Source organism: Lutzomyia longipalpis, chromosome 3 (genome assembly GCF_024334085.1).
Source record: "Lutzomyia longipalpis isolate SR_M1_2022 chromosome 3, ASM2433408v1".
In the NCBI taxonomy this organism is placed as follows: domain Eukaryota; kingdom Metazoa; phylum Arthropoda; class Insecta; order Diptera; family Psychodidae; genus Lutzomyia; species Lutzomyia longipalpis.
This window is the reverse complement of record NC_074709.1, coordinates 4,043,977-4,061,047: the sequence shown is the minus strand read 5'-3', so window position 1 is coordinate 4,061,047 and position 17,071 is coordinate 4,043,977. Positions and strand designations below refer to the sequence as shown.

The 17,071-nt window shown below is 38.0% G+C and overlaps 4 protein-coding genes across 4 annotated transcripts; 1 reads left to right on the top strand and 3 right to left on the bottom strand.

The window, feature by feature from the left end:
* Window positions 1-2,363: 2,363 nt before the first annotated feature.
* On the top strand, window positions 2,364-6,397 carry LOC129793463 (membrane-bound alkaline phosphatase-like). Its single transcript, XM_055833499.1, has 3 exons — window positions 2,364-2,581; window positions 2,829-3,106; window positions 4,944-6,397. Exons 1-3 carry the CDS (start codon window positions 2,500-2,502, stop codon window positions 6,171-6,173), a joined length of 1,590 nt encoding a protein of 529 aa, XP_055689474.1. The 5' UTR covers window positions 2,364-2,499; the 3' UTR covers window positions 6,174-6,397.
* A 1,913-nt stretch (window positions 6,398-8,310) lies between these two features.
* LOC129793466 (phosphatidylinositol glycan anchor biosynthesis class U protein) lies at window positions 8,311-10,074 on the bottom strand. The gene is made up of 2 exons (XM_055833501.1): window positions 9,599-10,074; window positions 8,311-9,524 (listed from the first exon to the last, which is right to left on the bottom strand). Exons 1-2 carry the CDS (start codon window positions 9,726-9,728, stop codon window positions 8,359-8,361), a joined length of 1,296 nt encoding a protein of 431 aa, XP_055689476.1. The 5' UTR covers window positions 9,729-10,074; the 3' UTR covers window positions 8,311-8,358.
* A 56-nt stretch (window positions 10,075-10,130) lies between these two features.
* LOC129793462 (transmembrane protein 209) lies at window positions 10,131-12,994 on the bottom strand. Its single transcript, XM_055833498.1, has 4 exons — window positions 12,811-12,994; window positions 12,091-12,716; window positions 11,192-12,032; window positions 10,131-10,298 (listed from the first exon to the last, which is right to left on the bottom strand). The coding sequence occupies exons 2-4, from the start codon at window positions 12,711-12,713 to the stop codon at window positions 10,170-10,172; spliced, it is 1,593 nt and encodes a 530-aa protein (XP_055689473.1). The 5' UTR covers window positions 12,714-12,716; window positions 12,811-12,994; the 3' UTR covers window positions 10,131-10,169.
* A 154-nt stretch (window positions 12,995-13,148) lies between these two features.
* Window positions 13,149-17,045, bottom strand: LOC129793461 (kinesin-like protein KIF23). The gene is made up of 5 exons (XM_055833497.1): window positions 16,894-17,045; window positions 16,145-16,705; window positions 14,416-15,431; window positions 13,584-14,347; window positions 13,149-13,518 (listed from the first exon to the last, which is right to left on the bottom strand). Exons 1-5 carry the CDS (start codon window positions 16,905-16,907, stop codon window positions 13,315-13,317), a joined length of 2,559 nt encoding a protein of 852 aa, XP_055689472.1. The 5' UTR covers window positions 16,908-17,045; the 3' UTR covers window positions 13,149-13,314.
* Window positions 17,046-17,071: the final 26 nt, after the last annotated feature.

The following is a 17,071-nucleotide window of genomic DNA, read 5'->3' as shown; positions in this document are numbered from 1 at the left end:
GAACTTTAGCAAATCAAAATGGCTACTACAAGATCGCCATTTTGAATCAGTTCACAGACTTTCAAAGAACAGACGCCAATTCTTTATTAAAAATCTTAAATATCTCATCAATATTATTTGTTTTGAAATGCTTAAAATGTACAAAATGCAAGAAGAATTTATTAACTTTAACGATGCAATCCATTGTGCGTTAAAAGTAAATGAATCTCTGAGAGATAACACGAACTTATCGCAGCTGCCCTTAGCCAGTATATGGCTGATTTATTTAAATTAACAAGCCAGTTTGAACCAGAATAAGCTAATTAAATGTAAAGAAATCAATTCAATCTTCTTTTGTAATTTAATTAATGTATAAAAATTCAAATAAACATAAATTCCTCTTTAAAAAATTCATACCTGTGGTGATTTTTGCCTCAATTTCAATATTTTTTGCTGAAATTCTCTTCTTTCGCGCCCATGGTAATTTAACCAGGCAATGTTGAATATTTTCCGCCTTGTCGCGCATATTAATTTTTTGGCACACTTGAAATTTGATATTTTAATCGATTTTCTTAACTTGTTAGCCATTTCAGCCCAAAGATTGAAATTAATAATTTATAGGGGCTTTTTAGTATTCAATTTAATTTTCAAACGAGACTTTTAACATGGTTTTGTTCTTTATGAATGATTAAAAAAATTTGGCAAGAAAATCTTACCTGGGGCGATTGCCTTGGAGATAAAACCTAAAAGATAAAACCTCCCAGGGGGCCTTTATCTCGCTTTAAAATATTCAAATTGAAATGAAAATGCGAGGAAGAGGTAATACTTTTAACCCTTCGAAGGCCAAGCGTGAATATCATGATGTCCAATTTTTTATTGACCACAATGATTGCAATTTATTCAATGAGTCTTGAGTTAACCCTTAGTACACCTCGAGGGTCCTAAGGGTGATCAATGCCAGAGCCTCTGATATCTTTATTCTGATAAGTGAAAAATGACTTTCACATAAAAAGTTATTAATCCTGTTATTAATCGCCACAGAATTAAAATCCTTTTAATATTTCGTGATAAATTCAACATCTGTATATAGGGAACTTTCATTACTTCAAGATCGTCGAAAGAAAACTTTGAAAAATATTTTCTTTTGAGAGAAAATGAAGGTCAAACTTTTGAGGTTGGAAACCTCGATCCTCCATAAATGTTAATAAATGTAAGGATATTCAAAAAAAAAGTCTAACGGTCTTTACGCCCTGATTTTGTTCTAATTTTCATAGACTTTTCTCTCTCGATTTTCTGCTTTGAAAACACTCAATACTCTAACATTCGCCTGATCAATATCAGAATTTTGTGATTTCAAAACAATAAATTTCGCGAAAACGTTCTGTAAAATAAAACACAAAAAAATCCATTAAAAACTGAATTTTTGCATTGAAAAACCCTTTTTAGTGTTCACCAGAAAGTCAACAAAACTACATTCAACCAGATAAGTTCGTTTAAGTTACCTAAAAAATATTTGGGGTCCATCACATACCCCCAGTTTTGCACGTGACTTTTACAGGCATAGCCTACAGATGGTTAAAATGATTAATTTGGAGTTTCTTTGACCTTTTTGGCAAAAATTTGTGATTTTGTAATTTTTGTCTTCCTTCCCTACTGATCCTGTTGGAAATATCAAACTTTATGTAATCGATGGAATCATTTAATAAATTAACTGAAATAGGAAAAATCGATAAGACGTCTCCATTTTTATTTTAAGCTTTGGAAGCTTTAATTCTTGGAAAGAACATAGTTTATTCTTGCACTTAAGCAAAGAAGAATCTTTGAATTTTCAAGAATATTCTAATGGAAAGCTTTTAGTAGGGCGTGAAATGAAATAAATCATTTAATCAATGAAATGACGAAGATAACTAAATTAATAAGAACTGATTTTTCAGAAAATCTTCTCATTTTCCACTTTAAAAATTAATATTAAAATTCCAATAAAAGCCACACGATAATATTAAATCTAAAGAAGGCAATAAATCAATCCATGTTGCATCTGACTTCGTTATTTAGGTGAAATTGATGAAGAATACTGATTTGTTCTTTTGGATTTTCCTATGCGTTCTGCCATCCCCACGTGCGTGGGAAATACGTGCGCTGGTGCTATGTGGCAAAAAGACTGGACAACGCAAAAGGGAATCACCAAAGAGCTCAATGTTTCATTAGAAACAATTCATAGTTAGATCGTCACACAAACTCTCGATCACACCGATCATAAGCACATGTTGTCCCCCCACCTTAGGAAAATTTAATTCTTGCTCCTCAATGCTGATGTGTGAGACAGCACCAGGTGCTTTGAGAACGACTTTTCTGTAATTATAAAAGCACCCGAGGAGGCGCTCCAGCGTTCGCAGTCCCAACCTGGAGATCACTCACAACGGACGGATCGTTTTGGCTTTCGTTTGGGGTACAACGCTTAGAAAGCAAAAATATTTTGGGTGAAAAGTGTTTTGTGTGGCAGCAAAAGGTGATAAAGCAATGAAGTCGTTAAGTGCTGTGAAATTCCTTGGCATCATTTTATTAGCATTTCTTCCCGCTACCCTGTCTGATGAATTCCATCGTAAGTTCTTGAAGAATTTTTTTACAATAGTGAATCCTTTTTTTTCAAAAAAAAATATATATTCGTTAATTCTCCCAGAGAATTGCATCATTGAAAAACCTTCCTTTCTCTCTCTCAATTGAAGGCTAATGATGAAAATTACCTTAAATTATAATTTTCCTTTCGCCAGTGATTTGAAAAGAAAAAAAATGAAAGAAAAGTGATTAAGCAACTGAATAAAATGTAAGATAAATTGTGATCTTTGCAGCGAGTGGAAGTGAGGGGAAAACAAGATCAACACGTGCCACCAATACGGCCGAAGAACTGGCGGATTATTGGAATTTTGACGCACAACACCGTCTCTTGCATCAACTCACCATCAGACCCAATCACAATGTGGCCAAAAATGTGATCTTCTTCCTCGGTGATGGAATGTCGATCGCAACACTGGCAGCCAGTCGAATGTATCTGGGGCAACTTCAGGGGCACACTGGTGAGGAATCGCGTCTCTTCTTTGAGGATTTCCCCTACACAGGACTTGCAAAGGTGAGCACCTTGATCTTGTACTTATGATCGTTATTTTATGATCGCGCGCGCGCTTAACCAATTTTCCTCTCAATGGCGATCAATGCGCCAATTCAATGTCACACTGTGGTGGAAATCAATGAGCAAAATCGACGTGAAATTGATACAGAATTAGTTTCTTTTTCTCCCCTCTCCCCTCTCAACGCGACAAATTATTCTGTGGTTTTATATTAATTGATTCTTTTTTCATCATATTAAATGGAGCTAATTGGTGAAATAATCATTTAATTATTTTTAATTGAATTTCTGTTTATTCTACATTAACACTTATTATGACTTTCTCAAAGTACAAACTTGAGCTGAGAGATTAAATTTAAAAATTAACAGAATTAGCTGAAAAGAGGTAAAGATTTTAACGATTTTTAGTCTTCTTTTGAGCAGCTTTTGGAGATTTTTAGTAAATAATCAACCCTTTCGGGTTCAGAATGAAGCATAAAAATTGATCTTTTCAACACAATTTTTTGAACAATATTTTTTTTTAGGAATTAGAAGACATTTCTCTGTAAGATAAGAACTTTGTTTTAAGCTCTTTTACGTACATTCAACTAATTTTTGGCAATTTATTCGATTTATTAGAGATTATTAGAACAATTTAATTAATATTTAATGAGAAATTTTATTTGTGAATTTTAAATTTCAATACTTTTTTAAATTAAAGAAAATGCTGTTAATTGAACCATCGCGAATTCATTCCTTCAACCGAAAAAAAGGAATTTATTCATTTTTGTGTTCTCATAAATTTATATTCGGAAATACACACAAAAAATATTTATTAAAACATTCAAGAAAAATCCAAACAGATTTTCCATTTTTATCAAGATTATTTAGGAAAAAAAATTGAAAAAAAGAGATTCAACGAAAAATGAATAAACTAAGCCTCATTTTATATATTTTTCATAATTTTCTTGTATTTATTTAACAACAAAAAAAAGTAAGAAGACATAGTCAGTTAACAAATATTTACTCTAAGACCGTACTGGTATTAAAGTCTAATGTTATTCACGATAATTCCCAAATTAAGATTGCATAAGAATTAAAAAAACCAAAAATACCCAAGATCGTGCAAAATTTTTAATTCTTTCAAGTATAATTTATAAAAAAGTAATTCACGTGTTTAGATAATGTTAGAAATAAAATAAATTGTTTTTCTATTTAACCCATTTATGTCTCAAACACATTAAAAATCAAATTCTTAATCATTTTGTTCTTAGATTCTATGCTAAGATTCAAAAATCTGTTACCGTTTTTATGAGATTCTCTTTAAAATATTAACTTTTATTGCTTTTTAACTAAAAAAAAAGTGAAAAAAGTCCAATTTTCCTCAACAAATGGGCATTTCAAGTTAAAATATTATTTCACGGACTTTGTTTTTGCATTAAAACATTAATAAAATTTTTCTGACTCACCCATCTGTGTTAAGTTTTCCCTCGAAAAGCTCTAATTTACTACTTACGATATAAATTATTTTACTACAAAGAAAATACACAAGACAATAAATTACTTATGTGAGTTTAATAGTTTTTTACTAAACTGTTAAAGTTGTGAACTTTTTTAAGTTTCTTTTTTTGATTCAAATTTTAAAGAAAAAATCGCTTTATAGAGCTTCGAACATTGACTTGGAACTCTTGAAATATCAGAGTTGAATAGATACTTTATTCTAGCTTCAAGATGAAGATCAGAGAGAAATCTTTATAAATATTTTAATACAGATATTTTTCTTTTACTTTTTCATTAACAAAAACTCAATTCTTTATCAATTAGAAGTATTATAAAAAAAAATTATTTTTTACTCTTCCAGACATACTGTGTGGATAAGCAAATTCCGGACTCTGCATGCACTGCAACAGCGTACCTGGGAGGTGTTAAAGCAAACTACGCTACAATCGGCGTAACAGCAGCAGTGAAGCGTTATGAATGCGAAAAGGGTCAAGATGCAGCAAATCACGTTAATTCCATCGCTGCTTGGGCTCAGAAAGCCGGCAAAGGTACGGGTTTGGTGACAACAGCCCGTGTAACTCACGCTTCTCCGGCAGGAGTGTACGCTCACACGGCTTATCGTGAATGGGAATCAGATGCGATTGTAGAAAAATCGGGTAAAGACCCCAAAACTTGCCAGGATATTGCAAGCCAATTGATCAACAATGAAACAGGAAGAAAACTTAAAGTCATCATGGGTGGTGGGAGGAAGAAATTCCTTCCAAAGGGCATGCAAGATGAGGATGGAGAAGAGGGAGAACGAATTGATGGGGTCAATTTGATAGACGAGTGGAAATTGAAGAAGAAGCATCGATCGGCTGCTTATGTTTACGATCGCGATGGTTTGCTATCAGTAGATACAAATAACACCAGCTACCTCCTTGGACTCTTTGCATCAGAACACATGAAGTACAGCCTTGAGGCAGATCACGAAAAAGAACCATCACTGGCAGAAATGACCAAAACTGCCATTGAGATGCTTTCCAAGGAAAAGCGTGGATTCTTTTTGTTTGTTGAAGGTGCCAAAATTGATATGGGCCACCATCGAGCACGGGCTCATCTAGCTCTCGATGAGACAGTTCAATTTGCCGAGGCAATTCGCGTTGCAACTGAGCTCACCAACAGCCGTGACACCTTAATTGTCGTTACAGCCGATCACAGTCATACAATGTCAATTGCCGGCTATGCAGACCGTGGCAATGATATCCTCGACTTCAGCACGAGTAAAAGTGATGTGGACAATGAACTCTACACAACTCTTTCCTACGCAAATGGCCCTGGAGCCATGTCACGTGAGAACTTCACAGAAATCCTCCAACGAGGAACAGTTGATCCAAGAAGTAAGGACTACACGTATGCCGGTACTGTACCGATGAAAAATGAAACTCACGGCGGAGATGATGTAGCTGTGTTCGCAAATGGACCCTGGGCACACCTATTTGGTGGTCTCTACGAACAAAATCTCATTCCACACATTATTGGTTATGCTGCCTGCATAGGGAATGGCTTAACAGCATGCAAGAGATCATCAATGTATCGTCCAAAGAACTGAGAGACTTTTCACCGATATTTTCTTAGCCTTTCTAGCATTTTTTAGTAGATTTTAATTTGCTCTAAGATTTATTCTCCTATATAGAATAAGTTTTGTAAATAGATAATTGTGGAATGTTTGGTAATTAAGCTGAATTTAATTTATTTCCAATGTATTTTATAGAAAGCATTTTTTGTTGAAAATATATAGTACAAGATTTCTTGTAAACTGTTTAAGTATAAAAATGTTGTTTTAATTACTCGAGTCAATGAATTTTAAGGAATTTCAGTTTCATCTTGAGAAAAAGTTTATGTTAAACTAGATTTCTCGTGAGAAAGGTCAAGGTTTGGCTTTAATTTGATTGATTGTTTTTTATAATTCAGATTTTTCGATTTTTCTTAATCTTTACAAAAATTAAAAATCTCTATTTTGAATCATTTAGAATTTATTGAAGTAAACATTATTATTTTTCAAGCATCATCTTGAATTTCTTTATAATCTTTACTCTTTGATACTTAAACTTATATTTTTAATAGACCTCACAGATTTGAGTTTAAATTAGGATTTATTCGACGTGCCCGAAGATTATCAACCATATTCCTATCTTTTAACTAACACAGGAATATGGTTCATAATCTTCGGGAGCGTTGTATTGTTTTCTGAAATTTTAACGGACGGTGATCCATTTTAGCTTTTAATATTTAGAGCTTTCTTATCTCTACACGAGTGCGAAAGAGACTCATTTTGTTTCCTGATAGATAAATTTGCGTTTAAATTTTTACCCGTGGGTTCTGTTCCAGCTTCCTTGTACTCCTTAATCAAACGCTTACCTTCTGCATTTAGGTAAACAAAACTCAATTGTTGTTTATCGGTTTCACTGGACAATCTAGCAAAATCCTCAATTTTAGCAATAATTCCATTCCCGGATTGAACCGACGTCTCGCGTCCTGGATTTTGCTCATTGGATCGATCTTCGATGGGCGTCATCACTATCTAACGTTATAGCGTTAACCGATGGGGCTTAACTATCACTACGAAAATCGTATTCGGACAACTCCACATTAAAGTATTCAGGGTTCACTCCCTCCAATTTCACATTATCTTGATTGCAATCCATTTTCAATTAATTTTATATTGACTGTTTTGTACACGTGGTCTTATTCTATTTGACATTTGTTTACATTGAGTTAACCCACATAAATACTCGTTCCTAAAATGACAATTAACATTTCTGATCTATAAAAAAAAATTAATTTATGAAAAAAAAACAAAATAATCGTGTTATCTATCTATGTTATCTGTTTCCTGATTTAGCAGCAAATGATTTAATGGTAAGGATGAAGCATCAGTTCAATCTATCAAGGTTAAAAAAATCAGACTAAGGGCCTAATTCAGCGACCAAGAAACCCTTGAAATCTTTGAATTTTGTACTGAAATTTCAAGATTTCAAGTGAATTTCAAGGGTTTCTTGGTCGCTGAATAAGGCCCTAAAAGTGGAATATTTCTTAATTTAACCCTTTCGTGTCCACGTGATAGAAACATGCGCTATCGCGATATTTATTCTATGAGTTCCCTCAGAAAACATTTCTCAGTCAGAACGTCTCTTCTTTGGCCTATTTCACGTAAAATTAACGTATTTTAAGTTGGAAAATCAATTAAGTAAAATTTGGGAAAACTAAATGTTTCATGTTTGGGTGACCCAATGAACGCAAAAGGGTTAAAACAAATAAATAAATAAAAAACGATCCTTTCTTTAGATTTTGCCTTCATTACTTTAATCATTTGAAATAAAAATAAAATATTTTTAAATAAATTCAATTTAATCTTTCATCTCTCATCTAGAAGATTAGGAAATTCCCATCAACTCTGTGCTGCAACAAACTGCGTGTCATGCTTGTAATTTGCAAAAAATCACTAAAATTGAATTCTGAACTCATCCACAAAGGTTTAGTGGTTTAGTTCTATATTCCACCTGCTGGCACGATTAAAATATTTGAGAATCATTCTCACCGGTAAAAAAATTTAATTGAATTAAAACAACTGAATGGTTAATTAGGAATTAAAAAAAAATGTTATTCCCCCGGTGGTTTTCCCAATTTCTAGCTCCCATCTGGGAGATGCTAAAAAGCAAAGAAAAAATCTTTTAAAAAAAAATCAATTTGTATTTTAGAGATTTTATTTATTTGGATAAAATTGCAATTTCATGTCATTCAAGCGTCATTCGGGCTTCCTTGCCATTCTTCCGGAATGTTATGCCATTCCGCAGACAGAATTCACGCTTTATGAAGGCAAAGAGGAGATCCGTGACGAGAAATATCTGAGCTGTTGCAAATGCCAGTGTGACACCAAAGTAGAAATTCGCATTGGCCGATGCTGAGTAGATCCACAGATGCCACACAACGGGCCCAAGAACGGATGTGATGAGGAAGAAGCATCCCACGACAAAGTTGTGCGACATGAACTTCTGCCCGAACTTCCACATTGGCAGGAGGGCCATGTAGAAGGCAACATCCCCAACACAGGGGTATGAGCGGAAGATTGCTGCGAGTCCCGTGAGCACGGTGGCCAGCATTAGGGGTTCATGACGCAGCTTCAGGGCCAATGGGATGAGATAGAGGACTGTGGCATTAATCTGGAATGTCCACAGGAAGAGATCCCGGAAGTGATCAAACATTTCTGTGAAGAAGTACCAGAAGAGTCCAATATTCGGCTGAAGATCTCTGTGATTGAGAATGAACCCATACGTGGCGTCCAGGAAGGTCCATTTACCCGTTATGAGGTACCCGGAATATGTGGCAAAACCCAGGGCAGAAGCGAACAGCAACACCGCCCGGATTGCTCTGCATCTCCCACAACCACCACCTTCTGTGCGATAGACATTGATAGCCAGAGGCACAATGAGCACCACTGGGTAGAAATTCCTTTGAGTCTCCAGCACCAGAGCAATGACAGCCGGAACAATCTCCCGACGTGCTGTGAAGAAGAAGAAAGCCGCCAGGAGGAAGTTGCTCCAAACTGTAGTTGTTTGCCCCACACAATTGAGAATTGTGTAGGGATTGAAGAGATATGCAATTGTGCAGTACAGGGGGATCTGCGTCAAATCCTCCGGCTTCAGTTGAAGCTCTTCCGTGCCCTTGGCATACGTTGCCTGCTCCTCCTTCTGCTTCGCCATGAGCTGTCGCGCCACAATTTGTGTCATCCCATAGACAAAAGCAGCCGCAAGGAGATCAATGACAATGAAAAGGGCCGGAATGAATGCCTGAAAGTGCTTTATCAGGACATTTGTTGTGACTAGAATCAGGGGATTCTCATGGTACATATCACCAGCATACGGATCAATCCCATTCTCGTGCAAGAAAGCTCCTTCGAGAACTAAAAAATCAACAGAAAAAACACCCAAAGAGGGTCAGCAAGAGAAGTTCCTGCAAAGTCTTCCCGCTTATTACCTCTCTTCCAGGCATTTAGAGGCGTGGACACTTCAACGCGATCACGAATGTAGGGTGCAAAGGCGGAGCTCATCAAGAGGTGCCGGATTGAGCCGGCAATGAGGAAACTCACTGCAATCCGTCTACTCATCTTCAAGGACTCTCAGGGATTTTCCTAACCACTCAATATTCCCCAATAAATCAAAACATTTCCCCAGCGAAAGACGAGAAAATTTACTAAAATACTTTTCCACGCGATTCACTTTACACACTTGAAAACCTTCCCAGAGATAAACAACAATGAATAGGGGAGAGTGGAGTCATTGATTTAATTTTTTTAATTAGGAAAATAAATCAAAATTTTCAATTTATGAATCTGATAGAAATTTCCCTTCTACGCGATTTTCCTTGAAACCACAATGCTGAGAAAATTCGACTTTTCCGAGAATTTTCTAATGTTTTAATTGACTCAATTTTTGATTAATTGAACCACAGTTTCCTGTATACGTAGAAAGTGGCGCCATTCGCCGCGTAGTGAGAAAAACCAACAAACTCGTATTTACCACAATATTCAAATTTATTCAGTTAACGGTCAGTCTTCAACAACACACAAAATATTTATGCCACTCTTGCCCAGATTTATGCCCTCCAGGAGACCCTCGTTGTGAGTCTTCATGTGGATTATGAAGCGTGTGAGTACGTGGAAAAGATTGTTGCGATCCTGCAAGGAAAGAAGGGATTTTTTCTTATTTTCTTATAAGAAAAATACGAAAGAATCAAAAGAATTTAATATTTTGATGATTGATTTGATTCGTCGTAGTTTATCGATTTAGGTTTAAAAATAAAAGATTTTAATACATAAAGAAGTAATAAAATACCCGGCTGACGATTTTTACGCGAGGTGTAGTAAATTAATAATACGGAAGGTAGAAAAAGATAACCCGGCCGGCCCTTTGCTTACAAACATTATTTTTTACGATCATTTAACGCGTAAAGATGCAATTCCTTCTAATTTTTTTCGCGATTTGTGCCAAACAAATAAGAGATAGAAAAAATTACCCGGCTAGTCCATAGTTTAATAACGTAATTTTTTTTGGATCTCAATACATACTGACACAATATTGACTTCACAATATTGTAGAAAAAGATTACCCGGCTGGCCAATAATTTAGGAAGTTTATGAATGTAACACATGCAACATTTAAGGTTAAAAAAATCTTTAAAAACGTAAAAAAAATTATAAGAACGGATAAATACCCAGAAATATTTTTTTACGTCATCTGTAATAAAATCACATCACGGTAGAAAATTTTCACGCGGCTGGTCTATATAAGGAATTTAATTTATGAACATTAGAATGTCTAGAAACGTTTCAATTCGTGTAAAAAATTCGACGTTCCCGAAGATTATGAACCATATTTCAATCTTCTAATACATGGTTAAGTTAATAAATGGTTAAGTTCAAGATAAGTGGCCACCGTGGCCAGTTTCGTCTTCGCGATCTTTTTTCAGTAATAAAATGCAATAATTTCGAATTTTTTTTTTTCTAAATTGCATAAGAAATTAAGAAAAACATTTAAAAAGTGAAAGAAAATAGTAAAATTAGCTACTCACGTGGACTGATTCGTGAATTTTGTTGTCAGAGATGAAATTGAAGAATGGCTTGATGGGATTAGTGCAGAGGATGGCGCATTTGGACTTATTCTTCACCTCCGCGAGGGTTTCCTTTTGGGATTTTTTGTCTCCAACGATGACGTAGCGATCGTAGAAGGGCCTTCCGCCGGGCTGTGGGAGTGGCATTAGCTGACTATCGAGGTACGTGCAGAAAAGATGGAAGATTATGGCTGAATCCGTGGGTAGATGTTCATCCCATTTGTGCGTGTTGAGCACTGCTCCGGCATTCCAGTGGTAGTCCGCAATGCACGTCCCCCTGGCGAGATCCTTAATACGATGCACGAGGTACTCCTGATTGGGTGATGCCTCGAGGAAGGGGATCACCAGTGGTAGGGAAGGGACGCGCACGAGCACAAGTTGATTCTCTGCAGTCTTCCGGAGTCGCTCCAATCCCACACTGCCCACTTGAACATCCGTGAAGCCCATGTCACGGAAAGCTTTGTCAATTGTCTCAATTTGCTGGACGAGACGATCGAGGATTGTGCAGGAGATCCACTGCTTGAGATTCGTGACGTAGTGCGACAATTTAGCCGAGGAAACCTTCTTCCCAACCTCAAAGGAACCATTGAGATCGGAGCCGGCAAAGAGACCCCCAACTTCGTCCATTGCACCGGGTTTTGGGGTGGCTGTAGTTGGTGACAGCTGGTAGACGGATGTCTTGAGGAGCCCAGTGTAGTCATCGAGTTTGTAGTTATTCCAGAAGGAATTCATTGAATTATTTGCCAAACTGTTGTCTGCATTCTCCTCCAGAAGGGCCCTTGCTTCCTGCAGTGAAGTCTCCCTAAAAGGCAACGTCTTTTATCATGAAAATCTTCAATTTTTCCCGGAGAAATTCTTACTTTAGGTAGTCCTTGAGGGTTTTCTCATCGGTTATCATGCGATCCTTTGCGAAGGAATTTTTGTAGGGTGAAGAAAAGCTCACAGAGGAGGTATTTGGTGATGAATTTGGGGCATTCTGAATCCCATGTGTGAAGCTGTGGGACTGATTGAAGCTCCCCTGGAGTGGGGAGCCACGATTGTAGACCCAACTGCTGGACAATGCCGTTGTGGAGTCATTGAATGAAGAATTCCACGATAATCCGGAAACATTAATCGGTGACGCCGTGACTTCCTGCACCTTCTCTTTGGGTGTCTTCAGGACAAACGATGAGTCATGTTCTGTAAAATTGAGGAGCTTCCTCTGCTGCTCATTGCCCACAATAGGGGAGAAGGTGTACAGCAGATAGAGGTAGCGTCCAAAGTAGTAGATGATACTCAGCAGGAGGACCCCTGCTGCTGCATACTCCACGTAGAACCAACGCGAGAAAGCATCCGGGCATTTGTTGGAGAGATCAAAGGCAAGAAAGGACAGCACAGCCACGTTGATTGTGCCCCATTTCAGGGATTCCTGCTTGAGTTTTGCATGAAAATTGATTCGAATACTCTGATCCACTATCGAGGGATTTGTTTTGTTGAGAGACATGTTCTGGAAGGGAAGGAAAATTCTGAGAAATGCCCCCGAGATTGCTCCCCCAAACATAACCACAGAAATCTGAGCACGAGAGAATTTATCTTTTTACCTGAATTTATTGGATTTCCCGCTGAATTTTCTTCTGAGGAAATTAGGGAAACTTTGCAGGAAAACTCCTGCACCAATAATCACCTCAATTTGTGAGGAAAATCAGTAAAAAATGGATTTTCCAGAGAACGCTTTTGGTCTTTCCCAAACAAAACGTCATGAACTTTGCCGCCCGCGTGGAATTTAAATTATTTTCCGTTAAGGGGTATGTCATCGAAAAATGAATGAACATACTTTTAGTTTTACAAAATAAAATTAATTTCTAAGCATATTTGCTTAACAAATTCCTCATTTATACAACAAATTCTGATACAAGTGATGAAATGAATAAAAACAACATTTTCTAAATGATTTATTTGATTTATTCACATCGTAAGTTAAAAGAAAAGAACAAAAATTTATATACTTCAGGATTATTTCATAAAATATAATTATTAAGTATTGAAAGGTAAGTTAGTGACGCATCTGCTTGTCCACAAAATCCAGGGACACAACAAAGAAAAATTTAGAGTCGTGCCTTCTTGTGACTATTGTGTCCCTCAATGCCAGTACTGCATCGCGCCTTAATCTCCGGCGGTGATAATTCACCGTGCATTTCGGAACTGAGACGCTTCCTATTTGTCGGACTAACCGGATCCATTTGTTTGAGGCACTCGACATCATTGAGCACAACCTGAGCCCCTCCGGACATCGTGGGAATGATATTACCCTACAAGACAAATAACCTGGAATTTAGAAGAAAATCTGATAAAACACTTCCTGTGGTGGACGTACTTTGAAGAGACGCGTCTCAAGTTCCCCATCTGTGTCTGCCCCCTGCGAAATGAGGCAGTATTTGGATGTATTGGACTTGGTCACATCACGCATTTCGGTCAATTTTGTCGTAGTCTTCCTATTTGGTAGGTAAGGCTGCAGAATTGTTCCGAGTGGCACTGGTGTGGCCGATGTGTGTGCCAACCACTTATCCCCAGCTGATTTGGAACGGCGATGCCGCACATTGGCCACCACTGTGCCTCTCGGAGTACGCGCGGTGTGACCAATTGTTGCAGTCGACGGTGTTGACGACGGTATCGCGATACTCTCAACAACTTGCTGTGGCTGATGCACACGCTGTGAGAATTTATCGGAATTAATAATATCCGTCACAAGACGCAACTTTTCATCCTTTAGACGCATTTCATTTTGCATTTTATCCTTCTGTGCACGAAGTTTCATCTCCAACTCCTTTGACATCTCTTCCTTTTCAGCCTGAAACTTTGAGGTAAACTTCTTGCGTTGCTTTTCCTTTTCGTGCTCCTTCTGCGACAGTTGATTCTGCAAGCCACTCAGTTTCCTCTCAAGTTCATAAATTCTCTCATCACGATCTCGAACCTTTCGATTGAGATCATCAATGGATGCCTCATAGGAGACAAGTTTATTCTCAAGGGCATTAGATCTGTTGCGTTCTTGGCCCAAAACAGCACCAACGGATGCATTTTCTGTCTTAAGCATGAGACTCTGCTTCTCTGCTTGCAGAAGATGCATTCGGAAGTTATTCTCTGAAAAGGAAATTTTTTTAACAGTTTGTACATCAATTCAATAAGCCGTTGAAGTCGTTTTGACTTACGTCGTGCGGTCAAATCTGCAAGAAGAAGATTCCTCTTGGCAATTCGCTGTTCCAGCATTATCTTGAGATTCTGCACGAGTTCATCAGCATCGGGTGAATTGAGTTGAATACGCGGCAAATTGGGTCCCAAACTGTAGACAAGCCCCAAATCAACATCCATATTCCGGGCATTTACATCGCCATTCAACTCCAAGTTATGCTGAGCCATCTTGAAGAGCTGATTAGCCTTGCGTCGTCCCGGTGTTAGTCCAGCTAGATCGAGTTTGGGCACGGGACGTGTAATTTGGACATCTTGTGTCATCTCCGCGAAGCGCATTACCTGGGCCGTTTCATCGTAGTCCTCTGCACGTGGATTAATGCAAACAATCATCTTCACCTGACCCTCACCATCGAAGTAGTTCTTGAAGAGATGCGTAAGCTTTGAGTCACGATATGGGACCTTCTTGGGTATCCCACCCGATTGGTTTTCACGTAAAATCTCCAAGCATGTACGGAGTGTCATGAGGGAGTTGTTGATGTTCCCCGCTTCACGGAGACGCTGCCCGGTGTTCTTTGTACGGCTTGTCCTCTCACTCCCGGCCAAATCGACCAATGACAGCTGACTCACAGTGATTGTTCGTCTATCCTGCATCACATACTCCCCATCGCGATCTGTTGGTGCTTGCACGAGGCGCACAGTAAAGACAGAGTGACTACGACTGGATTCCGCATTGAGAATCGTGTGACCCATTCGTTTGCGTTTCTGTCCCAGCTGAAACATCTCGATGGCATCCTCCATTGATTTCACCTCCACCTCTGTCACCCCGTGCACGAACATATTGTGCGTGGCATCCTCTCGGATTATCTTACTCTGCAGTGTCTTCTGAATACTTCCCTCCTCGAGGAGATCATAGACACTGTTGTTGTACACTTCGACATAGGTCACAAATACTGCGTACATATTGTCTTCATCCAGACCCACAAGCCCAGAAACTTCCGTTGATGCCCTTGAGGCAATTTCCGGGTCAGAATTGTTGCTGGAATTTTGTTTTATTTTATATTCTTCTTAAGTTTTCATTATTCATGTTTTTCTTTAATCATTGGTTGTAAAGAATTTTCTTTACTAACTTAAATAAATTTTCTGAGAGTTTTTAGGAATAACAATATTAATAAAAAATTTTTTTTTGTTGAAATATATTAATTAGGGCTCCGAAAAATCGAACTTTTCGATGCTTCGAAGTGTTGAGAAAAAATCGAAGCCTGCATAGAACTGCTTCGTTTTTAAAATGCTTCGATTATTCGAATAATCGAATAAGCTTCGAAGCTTTTTGAAATATTCGAAGTTTCGAAGTATTTTAAGTATTCGAAGCGGATGGACGACTCGTTTTAAAAATGCACAATTGAGCTGCGCTTATTTTTGTGAATTTGCGTAGCTTGAAGAACTTTTCTTATAAAATTATCCTCAAGCGCGAAACGCATTTAATAAAAAACTAATGTCCTTAAGAAAAATACATAATATACATATATGTAATAAAAAAAAATCAATTTTCTAATTAGGGAATTTTTTCGCTCGATGACAAACCCTTTAAACATTTTGTTCAAAATTTGAATTCTGAGGAATTTTGGAGATTTTTTCTTGACTGATTTACAGCAAAAGAGCGTTCCAGGATCTTTAGATACTTCGCTAAAGCCTCTAAGAAGGAGGTTTCAGTGCCAAAAGGCCTCAAGAAGCATTTCCAATGGGACTTACCGCCTGATTTTGTTGAATTTAGCATTCATTTCTGCCTGCCGCTCAATCATTGCGTCGGCCTCAGAGAGAATCTCAAACCCATTGAGTCTGTCGGGTTTGAAGACAAACTTCTTGGTCTGGTAGTCACTGATTGTCCTGAACAGGACATCCAGGCAGCGTGGCATGATGCCCTGATTTTGCGTATCTCCCGTCATTGTGTACGTCTTCCCGCTCCCCGTGACGCCGTACGTGAAGAGGAGACCATTCTTCCCGCGAATGAGACTCTCAACGAGTGGCTGAGCCACCACACTGAACACCTCCCGCTGCTGGGAAGTCACATCGAAGACATGCTTGAAGGTGTGCTGGGTCTCCTTCAACGTACCCACGCGGTAGTTTATTGCAATCTCCGGTGGGGTCAGGAGGACTGTTGTGGATGAGGTGACTTTGAGGCAGCTCAAATCCGATTCACACTGCATCGGCCGGATGCGACAGTAAACATTTACGGGGTCCCTGGCGCCATTTGACCCATCCGAATTGGGGCGTGATTTACTTTTCGGCGTCTTTGCTGGAGTTTTCATTCGTCTGCAGGTACAAAGCATAATTAGCAAGTCTTCAGAGGAGATTTTATCAGAAATATTGCAAGTTTAGAGGGAAAAACAAAGTAAAATTTTCCACAGCATTCTATGATTTCAACGACAAAAAACGTCACGCCCGGTGGGTAAAGTAAAAACTCGCAATATCTCCGTGAAAACGTTATAAATACATCTTACGTGGATTTCAACATGTTGAGCGATGATTATTGTTCAAAAATATACAGAAAATCACGGAAAAATCCAGCTATTTATGCGGAAAACTGAGGAAAATTCTCCTCTCACAGAAGCGGCTTCGAAATACAAAAGCAACGTGAAGTTAGCTACACAACACCTGGCGATTTTGCATATTTCTCCC